This window comes from Mytilus trossulus, chromosome 2, assembly GCF_036588685.1.
Source record: "Mytilus trossulus isolate FHL-02 chromosome 2, PNRI_Mtr1.1.1.hap1, whole genome shotgun sequence".
NCBI lineage: Eukaryota > Metazoa > Mollusca > Bivalvia > Mytilida > Mytilidae > Mytilus > Mytilus trossulus.
Window position 1 is genome coordinate 42447985 of NC_086374.1, and position 27344 is coordinate 42475328.

Below are 27344 nucleotides of genomic sequence, written 5' to 3' on the forward strand. Positions count from 1 at the left end.
TGCGTAATAAGTAAAAAATAGCATATGAGTTTTGATATATTTCATGTCAGGAAACCACCAAAAGATTCATTAAGGCATTTTAGTTCGTACTTTTCGAGTTTTTCAAAAAAGATTATGTATTGCCTTTTGTACATAAATCAACGATACTTGACACTAAGGATATGCTCACAAAGACTTGCGATTAATTGGTTTTGTACAAAATTTTAATGCTTAGAAAATGTACAATTTCAATGAAGCTCATTTCTTAATACATATGTTAGGAATTTAATATTGTTTTTGTATAATGAAAATCAGGAGAATTTCTATGGAATTTGTTTTTGAAGAAAATAATCGTTAATTGATAAAAACTGAAGTTTAAAAAGTAGTATGAGTTGTAGCCATTTAGATGTTTACATAAAAAAAAAAGCATTTGTATCGAATTGTTGATAAAACAACTATATTACAAATGAAAACAATAGTTAAAAAAGATATCAGTTGAATAAAAGTAGTAAGATATCTTCCTCTTAATATCGAAACTCATTTAGATTGATATTGATCATTTTCTGATTTAGTGTTATACAAACTTAAAGTTTTCCTGCTATTTGTTTTACCTTTTCATTTTTTTTACTTCCGATTCCAGAAACGTGCACTTTAAATCGATTTCCTTCATTCTAGTATTATATAAAATGAATTGTATTCATTCTTTTTTCTTTCTTTTTCAATCAGTGGTTCTGATAAATTTATGATAGCTATATTGTAAAAATTATGGTTCATTTTCACTTAATTAACAGCACCAGTCCGTACCTACTACATCGCTGCAGTAGAAAAAGAATGGGATTATGCTCCTTTAGAAGAAAATACATTCAATAACGATATGAAGTAAGTTATTTTTCTTTCTAATATAATCTATCAATCGATAAATTTGTAAATGGTGATTTCTAACATATGATTTTCATTGTTATCATTTAAGTTTGAATAAAGTCTCAATGAGTATATCTGTATCGTTTACAATATCACTACCAAATTGTACAACTAGACCAGAATTAGAAAAGTGAACTCAAACTCAATTTTTCGAAAAGAATAAGTATATTCTTGCCATGCTCTTTTTGCCTAGGTGATTAACTACATTTCACCCTCAGACTTAGTGTCTCAATGGCTTTTTTTACAAATAAAATAAAATATTTGAAGTACTGTGTATTAAGATTAAGCCATATATTAGAAATGCTTTATTGTATGACTTGTTAAATGATAATTAGGATGGAAAACGTAGTACACGTTATACCACAAAAGTCTCCTTTCCATAATACAAATATACATTTTCTGAATACCTGCAAAATATTTTTCGATGTTATTCAGATTCTATCTGCAACATTTTCTATGTACACATGTTTAATCTCATAGATTGCTTTAGTTGACTTAAATATAAAAACACCACAAATACAACATGATATTCGTTGGATATGGACTTACACCGGCTATTCCAGATCGAATACTGTGTGAAATGTAATCTCTATTCCAAATTGACAATTTCTTTTACTCGTAATAAATATATCAAAGGTACCAGGATTATAATTTAGTACGCCAGACGCGCTTTGCGTCTACATAAGACTCATCAGTGACGCACAAATCAAAATATTTATAAACCAAGCAAGTACAAAGTTGAAGAGCATTGAGGATCCAAAATTCAAAACAGTTGTGCCAAATACGGCTAAGGTAATAAACTTGTAATCATATGTTGTAAAATTCAAGTAGCACACGTATGTTCATATCCTTAAGATGGCACATTATCTTTGAGCATTTATGTTCTTGGTCAAGTGCTGCTGCTTTCATAACTATTCCATAAATCAATAATCCTAAACAGTCACAAAATAATAATTTTCAATGGCTTTTGATTATTTTCAGCACAGCGAAGAAGTTTATCTACAATGGAGACAGACAGATTGGTAGCAGGTATACAAAAGTTGTATACACACAGTTTACAGACGGATCATACACAAAGGAAATTCCTGCGCCAAAATGTAATGGTTTTCTTGGACCCACACTTAAAGGAACAGTTGGTGAACAGATACGTATTCACTTTAAAAATATGGCGAGCAGACCATACACTATGCATCCTGAGACTAATCTTTGGTACAATGACGATAGTGAAGGTAAATTGTTTTTCACAATTTGTTTCAAGTTTGATTCTTTTTTTCAGTAATTTTATTCAACAGATGAAAAGAAATAATTTATGAAAACTGTTGATATCCTTAAATCTTGCATATTTTTTAAAAGTTCTATACAGGTTATAATTTTCCTAAATTACTTCAATTTTATTTTAATTCTCTTGTCCTAGCTACTGATTTTTCAAGTTGTTCGTGTTATTCTACAATCAGATATATTTTTTTGCCGAAGTTGTTATAATGACACATAAACTTTTCAACAGGTGCTTTGTTTGACGATGATACACCTGCGAGTCAAAAACTTGATGATCAAGTACAACCGGGAGAATCTTGGACATACAATTGGGAACTAAGAGCGAATTTTGGGCCAACTGATGATGATGAAAATTGTATTGGAGTTCCTTACTCCTCTCATCATAGAGCATATAAAGATAGGGATACTGGTTTGGTAGGAATGATGGTAATTTGCAAACCAGGTAAGCGGTTATGGTATTAGTTGTATTTTACAACCTATTCTTTTAATTCAAAAACGTACATAATTCCGCTAAAGTAATAAGACTTTCAAACTACATATGAAAAGAAAAGGGCAGCATTAAGCATAATATTAATTAATATTAGACCCATCGCTTGCTGTGTTAAATTTAACTTGTAGCATTCAAAGCTATTTTGGTCTAAAGTTCAGATAAAGTAAAAGTCCTTTCATGTCAAACCATACTTTATCCTTCTTTGTGATCAAAAATTTAATATATATGTTTTTTTACATATTAGAGCGCACTTGCTACCGCAAGTTCGATACAATAATTTTTGCAAAATAACATATATGCTCTGCTATTGTGATTCTACCGTGATACGAAGTCCTTCAGCTTTAACTTGTTACCAACATTATGCAAATATATAACATATTGACAAAGTAACAGCTTTCCTAAGGAACTATTTTTCTACTTTCGTAAAGGTTCTTCCTGACCGGGTCCGAGTTTAAGATTTCTTTTTAAATATATTGAAAATGGGGCATGTACAAACATATTTCAAATGTTTTCGATATTATACTGCAGGAATTTTACGAGATGATGACAGTCGTGTTGATGTTGACAGGGAGTATGTTTTGTTCATGGGTGCCGTTAATGAAAGCAACAGCTGGTTAATAGAGGAAAATGTACACCGCTGTGGACATCCTGATGAATGTAAATCCTTAGTAAAGTGTGGCAATAAAGACTTCATTGATTCTACTATATATCAACAGGTAATAAGTATTCATTTGTATTTTTATTTCATGTTGTTTTGTTGGGATTTTGTATGTGGCAAGGTATTGGTGTGTTTGAGCTCGACAAAGAATCGTTTAACAATTCATTACCAGTATTTGGAATCATTTCATATTGATACGATGAAATTTATAGCGAAATGTGTACAGGTCTTTAAACAAATTATTCACTTTTGACATAAGAATGTAAGTTACTAACACTTAAAATTATACATTATTTCACAGATTAACGGTTATATTTATGGAAATGGTCCAGATTTTGAAGTTTGTTCTGGTGAGAAGGTCGTCTTTTATGCCTTCGGAATAAACTCTGGAATACAAACAGTTACAATTTATGGAGGAATACAATCATGGGTAAATAGAAGGTAAGAAATAAATAAGATTCAAAAATATAATTTTCAACATATTCGAATGTACATTGATCAAAAACAAAAAGAAACGTGTATATGCCTATGTTGACATTTGCTTACAATAATAATTTATGTTTAACATATAACGACCTTTTACAAGTACTTTCTAATCCAAAGTTTAACATATTCAGAGAAATATAAAATAAACTAGACATAAGATAAGACCAGTTAAAATCCTTTGAATACATCATGTACATATAGCAGTTTCTTCTTTTTCAAAACGCTGAAACTAACTCTAAGAAATAGTTTGATTTTATATCTGAGAAATGCAATTTTATCTCTTAAAGAAAGGAATTTTGCAAAAATATTTAAGTAATGTATTTATTGAAATATACATGAAAAACAGGGACTTTTTTAAAACGGCATTTAGACATCAATATCGAAATCAAAACATGTATTTACGAGATCTTGTTAATTTTCAATATCAATGCATGCGTTTTATTAAAAAAAAAAAATAGATTAAAAAAAATAACATAACATGACACAACACGTTTTATTACCGATCTAGATTTGAGGGAATCAGTATACAACCTGGAATTGCTAAAGTAATCAGTGTTAATCCAGAAGGTACTGGACGTTGGCTGATGGGAAATACCAATCTGGACAGCTTTGAAAGTAAGTAAACTTAGTTGTAATTACATTGTTAAAATACTAGTAGTAATTTGTAGAATGCTCAAGACAAGCGAAATACACAATACATAACAAAACTAAAAGGTTTTGACTGGATTATCGGACATTTCAGTAGCTGCTATTTTTTCTCTTCACATTTACATCCAAATCATAATTAAAAAAATAGTTTGTTTATAAAATGTTGTCGAAATACTAAGAATTTTCTACTCCCGGAAAGCTTTACATTAGCAGTGTTTGGCAAAACCTGTCAAAAGCCGGTTCCTCAATGCTCATTAACATTCTGCATCAACTGTAATCGAATTTTCACAACAGTACTTCAATTTACCGCAGTGGGTAAATTAGAAAATTGACAGAAAGGTTGACAATTTATCGATCAGACTTTTCAGTTGATGTGAAGATCAAAATGGCTGTTTTAGTTTAAATGTATTGACTAGTAAGTGACATCAAAAGAAGTCTGTATATCTCATACACATTGTTCTTTATACAGATCCTGTAATATTCAATTTCACTTTAAAAATAGTTCTTGTACTTTTAGTGGTAGCTGCCTTTAAGCGAAATTAAAAGTCTCAAAGTGCAGATTATATTGAAAAATAAATGTTTTGATATAAAGTTTAGTATATCCGTGTTTATTTCTAAGTTAAAAGACACAACCTGCTTCTTGATTCTTTGGATTGAATAACTTTGTAAATGCATTGTGTCTTCACTTTGCAAGAAGTAAATACAATAATCAAAATTATAACACTTCATTATTCAAAATATGTATATAAAAAAACAATAACTCGCCATATTGAAACATCTTCTAGCTATCGATGCATAATTGTTTTAAAACTTGAATTTAAATTGACAAAAAAATCAACCTAAATGTCACATTTCAATATGAATTATACTCCTCGAGATTGTCAACATCGATTCAAAGTTACCGGTTAATTCATAATGAACTAGAGATGTCATGTCTGCTGTTGAAATTAAAACTATTTCTTCTAGATGGTATGTTTGCATTTGTGAAAGTCAACCAATGCCCAGGGATAAAACCACTTACAACAATACCCTCTGGTAAAACTGTTCGGTTTTATATAGCAGCAGAAGACATTGAAACTTGCTCCACACCAAATGGTATATTAGCTAGAGCAGGGCAGCTAACAAAGGAAAGGGCAGAGTAAGTGAATATTTGATTATGTTGATATTTCTATGACTAACAAGTTTTTACTTACGTTATCGATTTAAATCAACGTTTTTTCATTGTTTATATGTTTGTTGCGGTATTGGATTTGCTCATTGTTAAGACAGTGCGATGACTTTCTGTCATTTATATACATTCTATTAGAGTTATTTATATGTGTCTTGCTTTTCTGGAGTGAAAAGGTGAGATAAAAGTATGAAGTTCCGGCGGTGGCGTCAACAGTGTATTAGTTTGTGATAGGGTCATTTTATGGAGAAACACTAGTGGAAGGTCGTAATATGGTATACAGTTTTATTAGCTTTGGCGTATCTCATTTCCATAGAGATTCTTTATTCCCGTCACCTCGGTCATTGTTTATCGACTTTAAATATTTTGTTTTCTTTACTTGTACTATTTGTCGGTCAGTTTAAAGAGGACCTGAAATCGTAGGTCAATATATTTGGTACGTAGATGCATTAGCATTGACAAATGTCTTATAACTTCTAATAAAATTGAGTCATCACCAATATCGCATTTTTACTTAATTTCATTATTTCAGGCGAGAACAAGAATTTATTAATGCAGGAAATATACACCACGGCCGATTTACCCAGTATACTGATGAAACATTTACAACCCCTGTCCCAAGAACTGCAGACACAAAACATTTTGGCGACTTTGGACCTCACGTGTATGCGGAAGTTGGTGACATTTTAGAAGTTGTATTGAAAAATAAATTAAAGAATCGAAAAGCATCTTTTGTTCCTGTAGGCATAGATATCGAAAAGAAATATGAAGGGATTTTATATAGAAACGATAGAAAAAGTAAGTTATAACTTAATAGGTCTGTCATGATCGAAATGAAATTATAATTTCAGAGCACACAAAAGTGCTCCTGAAACAATTTTCATCTTAATCAGGCATGTTTCAGTTGTCGGAAAGTTAAACATAGAAGAATGTATCAATAATTATAGAAATCGACTCAGGTTGCCTTTTCCAGGGGTTGCATATCACCTTTAATAATTTAAATTTAATAAAAAATAAAAGTAAGATATGTATATTTCATTTTTTTTCTTTATCTAAAAAGGTTGGTTGCGGCTATTGGGCAAAACGCAATAACTATCTTTTTAATGGTTTTTTTCTTGTATAAGTTGATATTTTTTATGTATCAATTGTAGACAAATCAAAAAATAAGATGTTAGAATTAACATGAAAATTTCCATATTAAGTTATTTGTATACACCCCAATAGTGCCTTCGTGTGCATGGTTGATGTATCCAAATATAATTTGTATGTATAATACTTCATTGAAAAGAGCGATTATGGCACTGTCTAGCTCTTTATAAAATCTAAAAAACGATAGCAACTTCATGGTTTCAAAACTTGAAAATAAAGCCTACTAAATTCCATTCATGCACTGTCCACCTCATTCTTTACGAGCCTGTCCGAAGTCAGGAGCCTGTGATTCAGTGGTTCTTGTTTAATGTTGTTTTGAATATTTGTTTTTTGTTCATTATTTTGTCGTATGTTTTACCGTTTTCATTGTTTTTTATTTGTCATTTCGGGCTCTTGGAAGCTGACTATGCGAAATGGGCTTTGCTCATTGTTGAAGACCATACAGTCACTTACAGTTGTTAATTTCTGTGTCATTTGGTCTTTTTTTCATTGAAAATCATACCCACATATTCTTTTTTATATATAATTTAATCAATGAATGAAACAAATCAAATTGAATGAGGCTTAATACATATGAGGGAGCTAACTTTACATTGGGACTTGAATAAAAGATAATATTAAGTAGGAACTTGCATTTACTCTTTTAAAAGGTGGTATGCGGACCTTGCAAACATTAAAAAGGGGCGTCTTTACATGCAGATGGCACTGTATTTATTGAACATAAAGACATGACTTGATTATTTTTTTTAAAGAAATAGTTTGTACAAAACATATTGAAGACAATAAAATAATTACTCGCTATATTAAAGGGTCCAAACTTTATATATCTTTTTAGGTAAAAAATTATGTGGTCGTCTAACCGAGCCAGGAGAGACAAAACTATATAGGTTTGTAATTCGAGATAACGTAGCGCCTAATACTGACCTCGGGCTGCAGTGTTTCTCCTCCTTCTATCATTCTGCAGGCGAAGGATATGTTGAAGATGTTAATTTCAGATTGACAGGACCATTGACCATATGTAAACGTGGAGGATTGTATGGGGACGGAAAACAGGTAAATATCAAAGAATGTGTTTATAGAAATTTACAGTTGGTAAATTTATGCCTTGAAATGATAGAATTATAGTTTTATTTTACTATCAAATGAACATATAAACTCGCCATCTCCGAAGATGAAGGTACCAGAATGACGACAAATGAATAATGAGGTTTTACGCTAGACTGCATTTGGTTAAGATGTACATTTTGCATGCCTGCTGAAGGAAGGTTTGTGCATATGTATATTTGTAAGATCGTCCATGTGTGACCGTTCCAATAAAATCATGGCTCAATTTGTTTGAGAAATTACAAATAAGAACTTCTTGCAATTTTGTATCAAGCTTTTAGTGAGCAAATTGTACTATGTTTAAATTTGTTGCTCATAACCTCCCTGCCATATATGAAATGTTTCGAATTTTTCCATAAAAAAACCAAATCAGAACTTATAACATTATGCATTCAGCTTGACGTAAGAATGCATTACTTTATGACGCGTAACATATCAATGTTCCATCAACTAGTCAATTAACTTTTACTAATCTATTTCAATTGAATGAAATTTTGGTTGGTCGCATTTTTTCAAGAAAACGACACAGTTTTCTGATGTTTTGTATCAATACTTATAAGAGCATGCTTTACCATATGATGTGGTTTATCATTCATCCCCTAACCACTTCAGCTTTACGAATACTTATAGCGGGATATCATTTTTACCCTTTTATTTCCAAATAAAACACAAAACGGGTTCTGTGTATTGGTTTTCTTTTTCTTTTACTAGTAAGTAAAATGTCATTTCACTGCTAGAAATAGGTTTCGTAATCAACAATTTATAGTCAGTATGTAGTGCTGTTTCATTTTAATTTGTAGGTCGGATTTGACAAACACTTTTTCCTTCAAGCATCAGTTTACAACACGAAGACAAGTTTGGGAAATCAATACACAGGAATGTATCCTCCTTATAGACCAACAAAAGTGACACGATTTCCAGGTAAATATCCAATAAATATGAATATAAATGTCTCAAATTAAGAAAATCTTAGTTCATTTTAAAATGTCTGATTTATCCATTCCTAAAACAAGATATTCATCCCTACGTTGGTGATTCATATGCATGATTATTCTTCAAATCAGTGTTTAAGTACAGAGTGAGAAATACATGCTAAAAATGTTAAAAAGACAACATACTTGATACTAGTATAATATTACACGATAGTCTTAAAAGAGGGGTAAAAGATACCAGAGGAACAGTCAAACTCATTAATAAAAAATAAACTGACAACGCCATGGATGGAAAATAAAAAGACAAACAGACAAATAATAGTACAAATGACACAACATAGAAAATAATGTATGCATACTCTCATAAATCTTCTGTGTCACCACAGCTGATACTGTTTCTAGAGTATGCCATTTGACCATTTCCATTTTTGATCTAATGTCCGAGATTTGTCATACACTAAAAGTTATTAAAGCAAAACAAATCATGAACACTTTGGAAAACTGAGCAAGTGTTTTGTAGTTGTTTGACCATACCTGTTTGTTAAAGCTGTGTATTTGATTGACAACAAATAAATATTCTATATTTAACTTTAATGTTTGACATGAGAATATGCGTTATCTAAAAAGGTCAAAATATTAAATTCAAGCTAATTAAATATTTATTGTTTCTTTTTATTCTAAAATACAAGCAGAACTACACTTTGAAAAATTTCTTATTCGTATATTTTTACAGCAATAAATGGTTTGCAGTATGGAAATGTCAAAGGACTAGAAATGTGTGCTGGCGAAACGGTCCTTTTCAGTATTTTAGGATTTGCAGGGAGTAGGGATATGTATCAGTCTATAATCTTTGAGGGTAACAGTGTGGGATATAATGGACAAACTGTCGATGCTCTAACTGTTGGGAATGGCGAGGCAGTCACAGTTACCATGACACCGGACAATGTTGGTAAGAAAGAGGAATAACAAATGCACTGCAACACAAAGTAGTCAACTTAATATCTGTTACAATTTTATGAGAAGTTCTTGTAAATTTCTGTATTATATAATCTTATATTTAAAAAAAAAAATGAAATCGTTTTGAGCTGATGAAAAAAAATGATTTTCTAAAAATTGCTGGTTTAGTCTTGTGAATTGGTTCATCATGCTGACTTCAATCGAATGACAAATCAAATGTATCTTTTTAAAAATGTACTAGCTTTGACCTGGAAAAAAAATACGAACTCTGACTTATGTAAAACGCCACCAATAAATTATATCTCACACGATGTTCTATATAATATAAACTACTACAAAGCTTTTTCTAGCTTGTCGTATTGGATATGAAGCAGAAGAGGTAGAATAAAAGCATTTAGTGAACCAATGGTGAATTTTTTTTAAAAGGTGGATCACCAGTAATTATATACATATAAGGATTTCCTTTCAATCATTGCGTTTTAAGAAAGCATTGGGGGGACAGCCACGTTCTTTAAATGAGGGTCTAAAAATATTTTATCCTGCTTCTCAATCTTTGAAGAAGAAAATTTTTGTCAGACAAAAGAGGGATAACATTCATTCTGATAAGTTCGTTAACAAATATTGAAATATGATCTTTAACTATTTCCGCAATAAAAATGTCATAAAACATGAAAAAAACCAAAGCACTCCTTTATAGATTGTAAGACAAATTGCTTATAGAAGAATTTATTAAATTAACTTTTTCACTTTTAGTAGATCTTAACTTTCTGTTCTCCACTTAAATGATTTTACTTCAAAAAGTTGATTCAAACAAAACCAAATATTTAAAGTTTTCGGGATTCATTTCCAGAATATTGCCGTTCTGAAATGCAGTTTGTTTTAAAATGTCCATAGTATATATTTAACATTTTAACATGTCAGTTGCATGTTTCAATAATTAGGGGTTTGGTTGATAAAGAGTGGTCAGACAAACTTACAAGAAGATGGAATGATCGCTACATATACTGTTAAAGACTGTGGAATCAAATCCTATGTACCAAAGTCAATACAGTCAGGTGGTAAACTATGGAGATATTACATAGCTGCTGTAGATGTGGAATGGGAATATGCTGAAAGAAAAATTCACCCTGTCACACTGGAAGATCTTCAGGATCCAAACACGTGAGACAATTTTAATGAATATCATTTATATGGTAACTTTTATAAATTTCCTGTCTACAAAAGTATTGAATTTTTCGAATTACCAAGGATTTTCTATCATATGGCATAGATGACTTATTTGGCACAACGTTTTGGAATTTTGGGTGCTAAGTGCTCTTCAACTTTGTATTTGTTTAATTGTTTTGATCTGAGCGTCACTGATGAGTCTTATGTAGACGAAACGCTCTTGGCGTATAGATATAACTTAAACCTCAAAAAGATAAGTCTGTACAACTTTCATTTTATTAGTAGATTTAATAAAAATATACATAAAGAACTAGACGTTGTCTCATTGGCAATCATACCACATCGTCTTTTATACATATATATTTTTCGACCCAAGTCAAAGAAAATAATATTTCTTATATTAATAAATGTCTCTCATTAAATCTTAGTATTGAGTTGTAATTGTTAGAAAAGATTTGATGCTTCGCTACAGAAATAAACAAGTATTTCCAATTAGACCATCGCGTTTTTATATGTTTATTTTTGACATTTTTACCTATTTGTTTTGTTGCCAATATAATTAAATTTTATACGACTGTTATACAAGTGAGAAGTTTGGCTAGCTATAAAACCAAGTTTGATCCACCATTTTCTATATAAGAAGATGACTGTACCAAGTCAGGAATATGACAGTTGTTTCGTGCATTTGAAGTGTTTGAGCTTTTGATTTTACCTTTTGATCAGGGACCTTCCGTTTTGAATTTTCCTCCGAGTTCAGTATTTATGTGATTTTACTGTTCACTAGTTTTATCCTTACATTGATTTGTGAATAATGTTGTCCTTTTTTGTCATATTGCTTCACATTTATCCAAGTTCTTATTCATATGAGTTAATGTTTTAGAGATATTGAAAACCGTAGTAAGTGAATAGAATCATGAAGAAATATCTTTTAACACAAACATATTCCTGCGATAAAGTTTTTTTTTTATATTTCAGAGATGGTCATTTGTATGTAAGGGACACTAAGAAATTTATTGGAACAAAATATATCAAAGCGGTTTACAGAGAATTTACCGACGCTTCATTCAAGCATTTAGTTAAACGAAGTTTCAGGGATTACCATCTGGGAACTATGGGACCATTTGTTCGAGTTCAAGTTGGCGATACTCTTGAAATAGTATATAAGAATATGGTTAAGTTTCCAAATACAATTAATATGAGAAATCTTAAAGGCGATAACCACATGGTTCGTACGCAGGCAGAAAATGGAGTTCCACCTGGTAAAACTACAACGTTTAGATGGTATGTTCCAGAAAGATCAGGACCTGGTCCGTTTGACCCGAATTGCGTTGGACGATCCTATGATTCTACAACTAATCCTCTAAAAGACTCGAATACTGGCCTTTTCGGACCTTTGATAGTTTGTAGAAAAGGCGTACTTGATAAAGATGGTTATAGGACTGATAATGTTGATCGTGAGTTTGCTCTAAACTTTGAGACCTACGATGAAACAAAAAGTCACTTTTTCAAGTTAAACACTCACTTATACGCACCTGGACGACAAGATTGTAAGGATCCTGTTTTTGTCGAATCAAACCAAATGCACGCAATCAATGGTTTCATGTATTTCAATACACCTGCAATGAATATTTCTATCGGAGAACAGGTTTCCTGGTATATTATGTCAACTGGGGACAAACAATCTCAACACTCCGTAAAATTCAATGGCCAAGCACTAACCATGAATGTGTTTGGTAACACCAAACGCACAAGTGTCATCAGTAGTGAAGCAGGAACCTATTATACAGCAGAAATGCTGGCTAACCATGCCAGTGTATGGCTATTGAGTGACCATGTAGGTGCAAATATGTGGAAAGGTGCAATGGCGACGTATACCATCACCAAAGATCCTGTGCCATAAATTCACTTTAGGTAACATTATAAATTGATATATATTAAGATACAAGATAAATGTAGATACATATATATTACTAATAACCGATTAGAGCAAAAGTAAAAACCTAACTAATGTATAATTGATTATTTGACAAAACCAGCGTAAAAAAGTAAAAATATGATTCGACTGCCAAATTGAACACTTATCCTTAAGTCTCAGTAAATAAATTTGAAAAACGTCGTATGATTGCTAAAACAAATAAACGACCTTTTAGAGCATCGACCTAGGTTTCTCATTAGATGCAACACTGTTTTTATATTCTGATGGAGTATGCAAGTTTTGATTTTGTCTTTAGACTAGGTACAAAATTCAAAAACAAAATGTTCAAATTTTGAAGCTCTAACTGCATTTCATTTATTTTAAAACTGTCAAACAATTTATTAAAAGGAGTTATTGTTCTTGAAGGATAAACTTTTACAATTAAATAAAATGTTTGCTATTGTCTAGAAAATTACAACAGATAAACAAAAACTTAAAACAGCAAAAATGATCAGAGAGCCGAGATCTACAAATAAGTCAACATGATGTCAGAAATTGTTAGCTGATTCCTTATAAAAGTTATTGTCCTTCCATGGCGATTTTTCCCTTTTATTGCATATTATTTTATGACCTGTTATATATGTTACAAATAGATATAAACTTCAAAACGAGCTTATAATCAGCCACACAAAATCCTCAAATATTGTAGATTCTCATTATACTCGTTATTGGAGTTATTTCCCTTTAAAGATATTTATGTTTTTCTTTTATTATCGTAGAAATAGTCAAAATAAAACAAAAATGTTAATATTTTTTTAACATTGACCTAATATTGTATATATACTATCATAATCATTTGTATCTTCTATTTGTTTTTGTAGGTATTGACAAGTCCGCATTTAAGCAGTCGAAAACCTTAACAAATGACACCAAGAGTATGAAATACAAATATCTTTGGAATAAAATTATTGTATAAAAAGTTGACTTTTATTAGTTGAAGCAAATCGCTGTCATTTCCTAAAAACACTGTTCTTAAAACGTGTTAATCCTTGTTTACACTCTTCACACAGACATTGAGGAGTAAACTCTAATTCTAGCAATCTTGTTGGAATTGCTGGTTATTGCTGCTTCTTAAATTTTGTAATTTCATTTGGTCTTTCAACTCTTTTGACTTGAACGCAGTGATAAATAAAGGCAACAGTAGTATACCGCTGTTCAATAGCTATCAAAGGTATCAGGATTATAATTTAGTACGTCGGACACGCGTTTCGTCTACATAAGACTCATCAGTGACGCTCATATCAAAATATTTATAAAGCCAAACAAGTACAAAGTTGAAGAGCATTGAAGATCCAAAATTCCAAAACTCATAAATCCATGGACAAAAAACAAAATCGGGGCAACAAACTAAAACCGAGGGAAACGCATTAATTTAGATATAAGAGGAGATCAACGACACAACACTGAAATGTAACACACACAGAAACGGAACAAGCATCAGACAAGATCCCACGAGAATAACAAAAATAAATCTTATGTGGACGAAACTCACGTCTGAAGTATTCAATTAAGGACCTATTATCTTTCATGATTGTTTTTATATAACATATGAAGTCCTTAACTAGATGAAACATCATTAGTAGAACGAGACACTTATGTTAATAATCTCTAAAGAATGGAGTGGATGTATGAAATATCTGTAACACAGATCCATGACGACGGATTTGTCCCAATTGTAATATTCACAGTCCCTTCCTCTTTACCTCAATTGTTTGGTTTTGGTAAACTCTTTTGACATCATCAGAATAAGATCTTTTAAAGTTTGGAGAGTTGGCACGCGATGGATTGAATAATGAGGTTATAATGTTTCAAATATTTCAATGAAAAGAAATAAGCTGCACTCAACTGCATGTTTTTGGTTTCGTGTACTGTAAACATGTTTATGAGGTCTTGCACTTCTTTAAACCAAGGACAAGCACAAACAGATAATAAAACTAAATTGAACAGCGGCATAATAAAAGAAAGAATTTACTGAGTGATTTAGAAACCAGATGCTCCGCAGGGCGCAGCTTTATACGACCGCCGAGGTTGAACCCTGAACGGTTGGGGCAAGTATGGACACAACATTCAAGCTGGATTCAGCTCTAAATTTGGATTGTGATTAAATAGTTGACACAGCATAGGTTTCTGACACAGAGTGAATGTGGTCTAATGAACTTAAATATTTTGTTTTGTCTTGAGCAATTTACTATGCTGTTGAATATTAATAAAAAAAAAATCACATCCCCCTTTCCCTTATTCCAAAACTGATCTCAATTCAAATGTCTAATGGCCCCTAACACTAACTACTCATTTAAATACATCATAAAATATTAAAATGTAAAAAAGTGCTTGTTATCACTGAATGGTAAAGATTGTTTTAATTTATCAGTTGGTAGTAAAAGAGAATATACATTGTACATTGTATAAAACAATGATTTAAGTTGATTCAACTACTATTCTGGACAAAAAAAGATAACTTAAATTTTCAAAGAATATTGAAAATTTCTTGCTTTTGCACAATATTGTGCAATTAGATATTTCTTGCCATTGCGCAATTCTGTGCAATTGAAAATACTTGCCATTGCCCAATACTGTGCAATTGAAAATTTCTTGCTATTGCGCAATACTGTGCAATTGAAAATTTCTTGCTATTGCACAATACTGTGCAATTGAAGATTTCTTGCTATTGCTGAATACTATGCAATTGAAAATTTCTTGCTATTGTACAATACTTAAAATGATAATTTTGGATCCTGATTTGGACCAACTTGAAAACTTGGCCAATAATCAAAAATCTAAGTACATGTTTAGATTCAGCATATAAAAGAAGCCCAATAATTCATTTTTTGTTAAAATCAAGCTTAATTAAATTTTGAACCCTTTGGACTTTAATGTAGACCAATTTGAAAACGGGACCAAAAATTAAGAATCTACATACACAGTTAGATTTGGCATATCAAAGAACCCCAATTATTCAATTTTTGATGAAATCAAACAAAGTTTAATTTGGGACCCCGATTTTTGCCAACTTGAAAACTGGACCAATGATCAAAAATCGAAGTACATTTTTAGATTCAGCATATCAAAGAACCCCAACGATTCATTTTAGTTACAATCAAACTAAGTTTAATTTTGGACCCTTTGGACCTTAATGTAGACCAATTTGAAAATGGGACCAAGAATTATGAATCTACATACAGTAAGATTCGGCTTATCAAAGAACCCCAATTATTCTTTTTTTTATGAAATCAAACAAAAAAGTTTAACTTTGGACCCTTTAGGCCCCTTATTCCTAAACGGTTGGGACCAAAACTCCCAAAATCAATCCCAACCTCCCTTTTATGGTCATAAACCTTGTGTTTAAATTTCGTAGATTTCTTTTAACTTATACTAAAGTTATGGCGCGAAAACCAAGAAAAATGCTTATTTGAGCCCTTTTTGGCCCCTAATTCCTAAACAGTTCGAACCAAAACTCCCAAAACCAATTTCAACCTTCCTTTTGTGGTCATAAACCTTGTGTTAAAATTTCATAGATTTCCATTCAATTTTACTAAAGTAAGAGTGCGAAAACTAAAAGTATTTTTGCGGTCGTATAAAAATCGATTTATTCAAAAAAAAAAGTATTGAAATATATCAACGAAATGTTGATAATATCTAAATGATAACATTTGAACTAAGTCCCCAATCAAACCAGTTAACGAAAAATTGGAGTTGAAATAAAAGAGTTTAACTCGTATCATTTTAAAACAAGAATGTGTCCATAGTACACGGATGCCCCACTCGCACTATTATTTTCTGTGTTCAGTGGACCGTGAAATTGGGGGTAAAAACTTTAATTTGAAATTAAAATTAGAAAGATCATATCATAGTGAACATGTGTACTAAGTTTCAAGTTGATGTAACTTTAACTTCATCAAAAACTACCTTGACCAAAAACTTTAACCTGAAGCGAACGGACGCACAGACGGACGAACGAACGAACGGAGGCACAGACCAGAAAACATAATGCCCCTCTACTATCGTAGGTGGGGCATAAAAATGGAAACATAAAATGACGGATAATACCACTACCAGATATGGATACGAGGGTGATGTACTTTATTAAGTACATCTACGTGATAGAAGCTAAAAAAAGAAAAACATTATGATACTGAAATTTGGTTTGTTTGAAATTGTTTGTCTTCATAAGTTTGTCAGTGGATGTAAATCATTATAAGTACCGAACTTCAAGGTAAATTCGATAAGGGGAAATTAATAAAAACTGACAAAATCGAACGTAATTAACCATAGAAGCAATTAAAACAAGAATGTGTCCCCACTTCACGGGTGCCCCATCCGCACTATCATTTTCTATGTTCAGTAGACCGTGAAAATTGGGGGAAATCTCTAATTTGACATTAAAATAAGAAAGATCATAATGTATGTGAAGTTAGCAGCCGGTTCGTTATTCGTTATTCGATATTCAATATCCAACCAGCTGCTAGCAGCCAGTTTGATATTCAAAATTTAGTGAAAAATCACAAGAAAATTAAATACTGGAAATCATAAAAAACACGATTTTCATAGTCAAAAGGACTGATAAGATCATACGTAGGAATCATTAAATGACCTTTTCAAGCTGTCGCAATTTCTCGTTGTCCTCGAATATAAACCCTTTTCCGTGCGACTTATTTGTCTGTATGTAATAAAGAGTTTTGTCATAAAAACGACTTCAAAGATGTACTTTTGTGTATAATGTTTCATACGACAAAAAGAAAAACCAATAACTCTAGAAATATTTTTAACTATAAATAGATATATATGGAAAGCCTAAACAACAATTTCAGTCAAAAAATGTCCAAATTTTAGGACAAAGGGCACAGGGTGATGGCGAGAGCCCCCTGATCTCTCAATCTTTCTAATATTTAACAGACATTTAGTCAATAGGTAGATACAAACGTGACTAAAAGGACTTTGGGTACACTTCCTGTCTTCTATGTTTACGGAGCGCCCAAAGTGCCAGTTGGATATTCAAAATATATAGCGAAAACCTACCCGAGACCGCTTAAATGAGGCTGAGACCCCCCTGGTCTTTCATTGTCAATAAAATTCAATCAAATCATTGACTCTGTATATATAAAGATTGTATTAGATGGATTGTACAGAAAAACGTCATCTTCAATATCTACGGAGCGCTAAGATTGTCACTTTTCAGTCAAAAAATGTCCAAATTTTAGGACAAAGGGCACAGGGTGATGGCGAGAGCCCCCTGATCTCTCAATCTTTCTAATATTTAACAGACATTTAGTCAATAGGTAGATACAAACGTGACTAAAAGGACTTTGGGTACACTTCCTGTCTTCTATGTTTACGGAGCGCCCAAAGTGCCAGTTGGATATTCAAAATATATAGCGAAAACCTACCCGAGACCGCTTAAATGAGGCTGAGACCCCCCTGGTCTTTCATTGTCAATAAAATTCAATCAAATCATTGACTCTGTATATATAAAGATTGTATTAGATGGATTGTACAGAAAAACGTCATCTTCAATATCTACGGAGCGCTAAGATTGTCACTTTTCAGTCAAAAAATGTCCAAATTTTAGGACAAAGGGCACAGGGTGATGGCGAGAGCCCCCTGATCTCTCAATCTTTCTAATATTTAACAGACATTTAGTCAATAGGTAGATACAAACGTGACTAAAAGGACTTTGGGTACACTTCCTGTCTTCTATGTTTACGGAGCGCCCAAAGTGCCAGTTGGATATTCAAAATATATAGCGAAAACCTACCCGAGACCGCTTAAATGAGGCTGAGACCCCCCTGGTCTTTCATTGTCAATAAAATTCAATCAAATCATTGACTCTGTATATATAAAGATTGTATTAGATGGATTGTACAGAAAAACGTCATCTTCAATATCTACGGAGCGCTAAGATTGTCACTTTTCAGTCAAAAAATGTCCAAATTTTAGGACAAAGGGCACAGGGTGATGGCGAGAGCCCCCTGATCTCTCAATCTTTCTAATATTTAACAGACATTTAGTCAATAGGTAGATACAAACGTGACTAAAAGGACTTTGGGTACACTTCCTGTCTTCTATGTTTACGGAGCGCCCAAAGTGCCAGTTGGATATTCAAAATATATAGCGAAAACCTACCCGAGACCGCTTAAATGAGGCTGAGACCCCCCTGGTCTTTCATTGTCAATAAAATTCAATCAAATCATTGACTCTGTATATATAAAGATTGTATTAGATGGATTGTACAGAAAAACGTCATCTTCAATATCTACGGAGCGCTAAGATTGTCACTTTTCAGTCAAAAAATGTCCAAATTTTAGGACAAAGGGCACAGGGTGATGGCGAGAGCCCCCTGATCTCTCAATCTTTCTAATATTTAACAGACATTTAGTCAATAGGTAGATACAAACGTGACTAAAAGGACTTTGGGTACACTTCCTGTCTTCTATGTTTACGGAGCGCCCAAAGTGCCAGTTGGATATTCAAAATATATAGCGAAAACCTACCCGAGACCGCTTAAATGAGGCTGAGACCCCCCTGGTCTTTCATTGTCAATAAAATTCAATCAAATCATTGACTCTGTATATATAAAGATTGTATTAGATGGATTGTACAGAAAAACGTCATCTTCAATATCTACGGAGCGCTAAGATTGTCACTTTTCAGTCAAAAAATGTCCAAATTTTAGGACAAAGGGCACAGGGTGATGGCGAGAGCCCCCTGATCTCTCAATCTTTCTAATATTTAACAGACATTTAGTCAATAGGTAGATACAAACGTGACTAAAAGGACTTTGGGTACACTTCCTGTCTTCTATGTTTACGGAGCGCCCAAAGTGCCAGTTGGATATTCAAAATATATAGCGAAAACCTACCCGAGACCGCTTAAATGAGGCTGAGACCCCCCTGGTCTTTCATTGTCAATAAAATTCAATCAAATCATTGACTCTGTATATATAAAGATTGTATTAGATGGATTGTACAGAAAAACGTCATCTTCAATATCTACGGAGCGCTAAGATTGTCACTTTTCAGTCAAAAAATGTCCAAATTTTAGGACAAAGGGCACAGGGTGATGGCGAGAGCCCCCTGATCTCTCAATCTTTCTAATATTTAACACATTTAGTCAATAGGTAGATACAAACGTGACTAAAAGGACTTTGGGTACACTTCCTGTCTTCTATGTTTACGGAGCGCCAAAAGTGCCAGTTGGATATTCAAAATATATAGCGAAAACCTACCCGAGACCGCTTAAATGAGGCTGAGACCCCCCTGGTCTTTCATTGTCAATAAAATTCAATCAAATCATTGACTCTGTATATATAAAGATTGTATTAGATGGATTGTACAGAAAAACGTCATCTTCAATATCTACGGAGCGCTAAGATTGTCACTTTTCAGTCAAAAAATGTCCAAATTTTAGGACAAAGGGCACAGGGTGATGGTGAGAGCCCCCTGATCTCTCAATCTTTCTAATATTTAACAGACATTTAGTCAATAGGTAGATACAAACGTGACTAAAAGGACTTTGGGTACACTTCCTGTCTTTCATGTTTACGGAGCGCCCAAAGTGCCAGTTGGATATTCAAAATATACAGTGAAAACCTACCTGAGACCGCTTAAATGAGTGTGAGACCCCCCTGGTCATTCAATGTCCATAAAATTTGATACACTTATATACTCTGTAAATATAAAGGTTGTATTAGAAGGATTTCCCAGAATATTGTTATATTCGATATCTATGGAGGGCTTATATTGTCACTTTTCAGTTAAAAATTATCAAAATTTTAGGACAAAGGGCACAGGGCAATGGTGATAGCCCTCTGATCGTTCAATCTGCCTAATATTAAGCAGACATCTAGTCAATAGGTAGATACAAACGTGACTAAAAGGAATTTGGGTACACTTCCTGTCTTTCATGTTTACGGAACGCCCAAAGTGCCAATTGGATATTCAAAATATACAGTGAAAACCTACCTGAGACCGCTTAAATGAGTGTGAGACCCCCCTGGTCATTCAATGTCCATAAAATTTGATTAACTTATAGACTCTGTATATATAAAGGTAGTATTAGAAGGATTTCCGAATATATTGTTATATTCGATATCTATGGAGGGCTTATATTGTCACTTTTCAGTTAAAAATTATCAAAATTTTAGGACAAAGGGCACAGGGCAATGGTGATAGCCCCCTGATCGTTCAATCTGCCTAATATTAAGCAGACATCTAGTCAATAGGTAGATACAAACGTGACTAAAAGGAATTTGGGTACACTTCCTGTCTTTCATGTTTACGGAGCGCCCAAAGTGCCAGTTGGATATTCAAAATATACAGTGAAAACCTACCTGAGACCGCTTAAATGAGTGTGAGACCCCCCTGGTCATTCAATGTCCATAAAATTTGATTAACTTATAGACTCTGTATATATAAAGGTTGTATTAGAAGGATTTCCCAGAATATTGTTATATTCGAAATCTTTGGAGGGCTTATATTGTCACTTTTCAGTTAAAAATTATCAAAATTTTAGGACAAAGGGCACAGGGCAATGGTGATAGCCCCCTGATCGTTCAATCTGCCTAATATTAAGCAGACATCTAGTCAATAGGTAGATACAAACGTGACTAAAAGGAATTTGGGTACACTTCATGTCTTTTATGTGTACGGAGCGCCCAAAGTGCCAGTTGGATATTCAAAATATACAGTGAAAACCTACCTGAGACCGCTTAAATGAGTGTGAGACCCCCCTGGTCATTCAATGTCCATAAAATTTGATACACTTATAGACTCTGTATATATAAAGGTTGTATTAGAAGGATTTCCCAGAATATTGTTATATTCGAAATCTTTGGAGGGCTTATATTGTCACTTTTCAGTTAAAAATTATCAAAATTTTAGGACAAAGGGCACAGGGCAATGGTGATAGCCCCCTGATCGTTCAATCTGCCTAATATTAAGCAGGCATCTAGTCAATAGGTAGATACAAACGTGACTAAAAGGAATTTTGGTACACTTCATGTCTTTTATGTTTACGGAGCGCCCAAAGTGCCAGTTGGATATTCAAAATATACAGTGAAAACCTACCTGAGACCGCTTAAATGAGTGTGAGACCCCCCTGGTCATTCAATGTCAATAAAATTTGATACACTTATAGACTCTGTATATATAAAGGTTGTATTAGAAGGATTTCCCAGAATATTGTTATATTCGATATCTATGGAGGGCTTATATTGTCACTTTTCAGTTAAAAATTATCAAATTTTTAGGACAAAGGGCACAGGGCAATGGTGATAGCCCCCTGATCGTTCAATCTGCCTAATATTAGGCAGACATCTAGTCAATAGGTAGATACAAACGTGACTAAAAGGAATTTGGGTACACTTCATGTCTTTCATGTTTACGGAGCGCCCAAAGTGCCAGTTGGATATTCAAAATATACAGTGAAAACCTACCTGAGACCGCTTAAATGAGTGTGAGACCCCCCTGGTCATTCAATGTCCATAAAATTTGATACACTTATATACTCTGTAAATATAAAGGTTGTATTAGAAGGATTTCCCAGAATATTGTTATATTCGATATCTATGGAGGGCTTATATTGTCATTTTTCAGTTAAAAATTATCAAAATTTTAGGACAAAGGGCACAGGGCAATGGTGATAGCCCCCTGATCGTTCAATCTGCCTAATATTAAGCAGACATCTAGTCAATAGGTAGATACAAACGTGACTAAAAGGAATTTGGGTACACTTCCTGTCTTTCATGTTTACGGAGCGACCAAAGTGCCAATTGGATATTCAAAATATACAGTGAAAACCTACCTGAGACCGCTTAAATGAGTGTGAGACCCCCGGGTCATTCAATGTCCATAAAATTTGATTAACTTATAGACTCTGTATATATAAAGGTAGTATTAGAAGGATTTCCGAATATATTGTTATATTCGATATCTATGGAGGGCTTATATTGTCACTTTTCAGTTAAAAATTATCAAAATTTTAGGACAAAGGGCACAGGGCAATGGTGATAGCCCCCTGATCGTTCAATCTGCCTAATATTAAGCAGACATCTAGTCAATAGGTAGATACAAACGTGACTAAAAGGAATTTGGGTACACTTCCTGTCTTTCATGTTTACGGAGCGCCCAAAGTGCCAGTTGGATATTCAAAATATACAGTGAAAACCTACCTGAGACCGCTTAAATGAGTGTGAGACCCCCCTGGTCATTCAATGTCCATAAAATTTGATTAACTTATAGACTCTGTATATATAAAGGTTGTATTAGAAGGATTTCCCAGAATATTGTTATATTCGAAATCTTTGGAGGGCTTATATTGTCTTTTTTCAGTTAAAAATTATCAAAATTTTAGGACAAAGGGCACAGGGCAATGGTGATAGCCCCCTGATCGTTCAATCTGCCTAATATTAAGCAGACATCTAGTCAATAGGTAGATACAAACGTGACTAAAAGGAATTTGGGTACACTTCATGTCTTTTATGTGTACGGAGCGCCCAAAGTGCCAGTTGGATATTCAAAATATACAGTGAAAACCTACCTGAGACCGCTTAAATGAGTGTGAGACCCCCTGGTCATTCAATGTCCATAAAATTTGATACACTTATAGACTCTGTATATATAAAGGTTGTATTAGAAGGATTTCCCAGAATATTGTTATATTCGAAATCTTTGGAGGGCTTATATTGTCACTTTTCAGTTAAAAATTATCAAAATTTTAGGACAAAGGGCACAGGGCAATGGTGATAGCCCCCTGATCGTTCAATCTGCCTAATATTAAGCAGGCATCTAGTCAATAGGTAGATACAAACGTGACTAAAAGGAATTTTGGTACACTTCATGTCTTTTATGTTTACGGAGCGCCCAAAGTGCCAGTTGGATATTCAAAATATACAGTGAAAACCTACCTGAGACCGCTTAAATGAGTGTGAGACCCCCCTGGTCATTCAATGTCAATAAAATTTGATACACTTATAGACTCTGTATATATAAAGGTTGTATTAGAAGGATTTCCCAGAATATTGTTATATTCGATATCTATGGAGGGCTTATATTGTCACTTTTCAGTTAAAAATTATCAAATTTTTAGGACAAAGGGCACAGGGCAATGGTGATAGCCCCCTGATCGTTCAATCTGCCTAATATTAAGCAGGCATCTAGTCAATAGGTAGATACAAACGTGACTAAAAGGAATTTTGGTACACTTCATGTCTTTTATGTTTACGGAGCGCCCAAAGTGCCAGTTGGATATTCAAAATATACAGTGAAAACCTACCTGAGACCGCTTAAATGAGTGTGAGACCCCCCTGGTCATTCAATGTCAATAAAATTTGATACACTTATATACTCTGTAAATATAAAGGTTGTATTAGAAGGATTTCCCAGAATATTGTTATATTCGATATCTATGGAGGGCTTATATTGTCACTTTTCAGTTAAAAATTATCAAAATTTTAGGACAAAGGGCACAGGGCAATGGTGATAGCCCCCTGATCGTTCAATCTGCCTAATATTAAGCAGACATCTAGTCAATAGGTAGATACAAACGTGACTAAAAGGAATTTGGGTACACTTCATGTCTTTTATGTTTACGGAGCGCCCAAAGTGCTAGTTGGATATTCAAAATATACAGTGAAAACCTACCTGAGACCGCTTAAATGAGTGTGAGACCCCCCTGGTCATTCAATGTCAATAAAATTTGATGCACTTATAGACTCTGTATATATAAAGGTTGTATTAGAAGGATTTCCCAGAATATTGTTATATTCGATATCTATGGAGGGCTTATATTGTCACTTTTCAGTTAAAAATTATCAAAATTTTAGGACAAAGGGCACAGGGCAATGGTGATAGCCCCCTGATCGTTCAATCTGCCTAATATTAAGCAGACATCTAGTCAATAGGTAGATACAAACGTGACTAAAAGTAATTTGGGTACACTTCCTGTCTTTCATGTTTACGGAGCGCCCAAAGTGCCAGTTGGATATTCAAAATATACAGTGAAAACCTACCTGAGACCGCTTAAATGAGTGTGAGACCCCCCTGGTCATTCAATGTCCATAAAATTTGATTAACTTATAGACTCTGTATATATAAAGGTTGTATTAAAAGGATTTCCCAGAATATTGTTATATTCGAAATCTTTGGAGGGCTTATATTGTCAATTTTCAGTTAAAAATTATCAAAATTTTAGGACAAAGGGCACAGGGTAATGGTGAGAGCCCCCTGATCTCTCAATCTTTCTAATATTTGACAGACATTTAGTCAATAGGTAGATACACACGTAACTAAAAGGAATTTGGGTACTCTTCCTGTCTTCTATGTTTACGGAGCGCCCAAAGTGCCAGTTGGATATTCAAAATATACAGTGAAAACCTACCTGAGACCGCTTGAATGAGTGTGAGACCCCCCTGGTCATTCAATGTCCATAAAATTTAATACACTCATAGACTCTGTATACATAAAGGTTGTATTAGAAGGATTTCCCAGAATATTGTTATATTCGATATCTATGGAGGGCTTATATTGTCACTTTTCAGTTAAAAATTATCAAAATTTTAGGACAAAGGGCACAGGGCAATGGTGATAGCCCCCTGATCGTTCAATCTGCCTAATATTAAGCAGACATCTAGTCAATAGGTAGATACCAACGTGACTAAAAGGAATTTGGGTACACTTCCTGTCTTTCATGTTTACGGAGCGCCCAAAGTGCCAGTTGGATATTCAAAATATACAGTGAAAACCTACCTGAGACCGCTTAAATGAGTGTGAGACCCCCCTGGTCTTTCATTGTCAATAAAATTCAATCAAATCATTGACTCTGTATATAGAAAGATTGTATTGGAAGGATTTCCCAGAATTTTGTTATATTCGATATCTATGGAGGGCTTATATTGTCACTTTTCAGCTAAAAATTATCGAAATTCTAGGACAATAATATTAAGCAGACATTTAGTCAACATGTAGATACAAACGTGACTAAAAGGAATTTGGGTATACTTCCTGTCTTTTATGTTTGCGGAGCGCCCAAAGTGCCAGTTTGATATTTGATATATTGTCATATTCGAAATCTATGGAGGGCTTATGTTGTCACTTTTCAGCTAAAAATTCTCAAAATTTTAGGACAAAGGGCACAGGGCTATGGCGATACCCCCCTGATCTTTCAATCTGCCTAATATTAAGCAGACATCTAGTTAATAGGTAGGCAAAAATTATAACCTTATGTTGGAAGGGGGCAACTGTCCCCAATTGGGATTGTGAGAGATTAAACAAGCAGCTGACCACCGTCTTGGCAAAGAGAGAGACCAATTGAGCTCTGCAAATTGTGAGTTTTGGGATGAAAAAACCAGGCGCACCGGCTATGATTACCACGAATTTTATACTTTTTGAAAACCCATTGAATTGGGGATACTAGTAGTTGTTTTGGGTGACCTAAAATGATTTTATTTGGATGGTTAGGATAAAGACATGGATCCTATAGCTTAAAATAGCTGGAATTAGTTGTTGAAAACGTTAATGCCCTGTGAGGTATTGCCAAAATGAACCACCTCCGATGGTACTCCCGGATGAGGAAGGATCAGTTGGTTCAGTTGATCGAAACGAAGATCAACATTATTTGAGCTTTGTCCCAACCCTATACGAGGAAGGATATTATCACCCAGGCCAAAAAGGATGAGTTGATAGGTGTTAGCAGGATGTGGACAGATCAACTACTGGAGAAGTTACAGGAAAATTCAGAGAAGATAGGAAAGCCATTGGGGATAAAATTGAGGTACATACATCCACCATTTGTCCACTGAAGAAGGTATTTTTAAAACTACTTGAAAAATGACCCCATTATTGACATGGATGTGACGACCTACCTTGAGGTCTCTCGGATGTCAAGGGTGGAACTTATAGACGATTGTGCTTTGAAAGGATAAAAAGGATCAAAAAGTCAATGTAATGCTGCACAGTGAAAATTAACCAAACAGGTAAGATGGATGATGAGAACGAGGGACACTTTCACTCGGGAAACCAGATTTTCACCTTAACCACGGACTTGCTTGAAACCTAGGCCTAGGGAGATGGATGAAAAGATCGGAGAAAAGATTGCATAGTGCACCTCTGAAAAAAGGGCTGGACATCGAAGGCAATTGTAAAACTTCAAGTCAATATTAACAAACACCGACCGCTGGGTGAGTCCTAGTACATTGATTAGCCGGTGTGGATCAAAGCCAAGAAGACTGTAATCAATGTGAAAAATAGGCAGAAAAAAGGATATTAATGAATTTGAGAAGGCCAATTCCACCCTGGCGGTTACTGCATCTAGAATAGATGATAGTGAAGTATACCCGCTGCACATTTCAAACGTTGGTAAACAGCGGGAGAGAGAACTCAACTTATTGCTGATCGAAGGCTACAGGTGCTCGAAACACTTTTATAGCAAGAAAGTCCTGGAGA

The 27344-nt window shown here is 33.7% G+C and overlaps 1 protein-coding gene across 1 annotated transcript; it reads left to right on the plus strand.

Annotated features, from left to right (window-relative positions):
- The first annotated feature begins 4377 nt into the window (after positions 1 to 4377).
- Positions 4378 to 13815, plus strand: LOC134705142 (hephaestin-like). The gene is made up of 9 exons (XM_063563895.1): positions 4378 to 4424; positions 5424 to 5595; positions 6158 to 6423; positions 7610 to 7827; positions 8679 to 8799; positions 9544 to 9759; positions 10709 to 10928; positions 11910 to 12845; positions 13731 to 13815. The coding sequence occupies exons 1-8, from the start codon at positions 4394 to 4396 to the stop codon at positions 12832 to 12834; spliced, it is 2169 nt and encodes a 722-aa protein (XP_063419965.1). The 5' UTR covers positions 4378 to 4393; the 3' UTR covers positions 12835 to 12845; positions 13731 to 13815.
- The last annotated feature ends 13529 nt before the right edge of the window (positions 13816 to 27344 follow it).

What these genes read in the sequence shown, in the direction of transcription:
- LOC134705142 (XM_063563895.1), top strand. Translation starts at nt 4,394, where the DNA reads ATGGGAAATACCAATCTGGACAGCTTTGAAA. An exon ending in ATATAGAAACGATAGAAAAA is followed by an intron (nt 6,424 to 7,609) that starts GTAAGTTATAAC and finishes ATATCTTTTTAG; the next exon opens with GTAAAAAATTATGTGGTCGT. An exon ending in CATGACACCGGACAATGTTG is followed by an intron (nt 9,760 to 10,708) that starts GTAAGAAAGAGG and finishes TTCAATAATTAG; the next exon opens with GGGTTTGGTTGATAAAGAGT.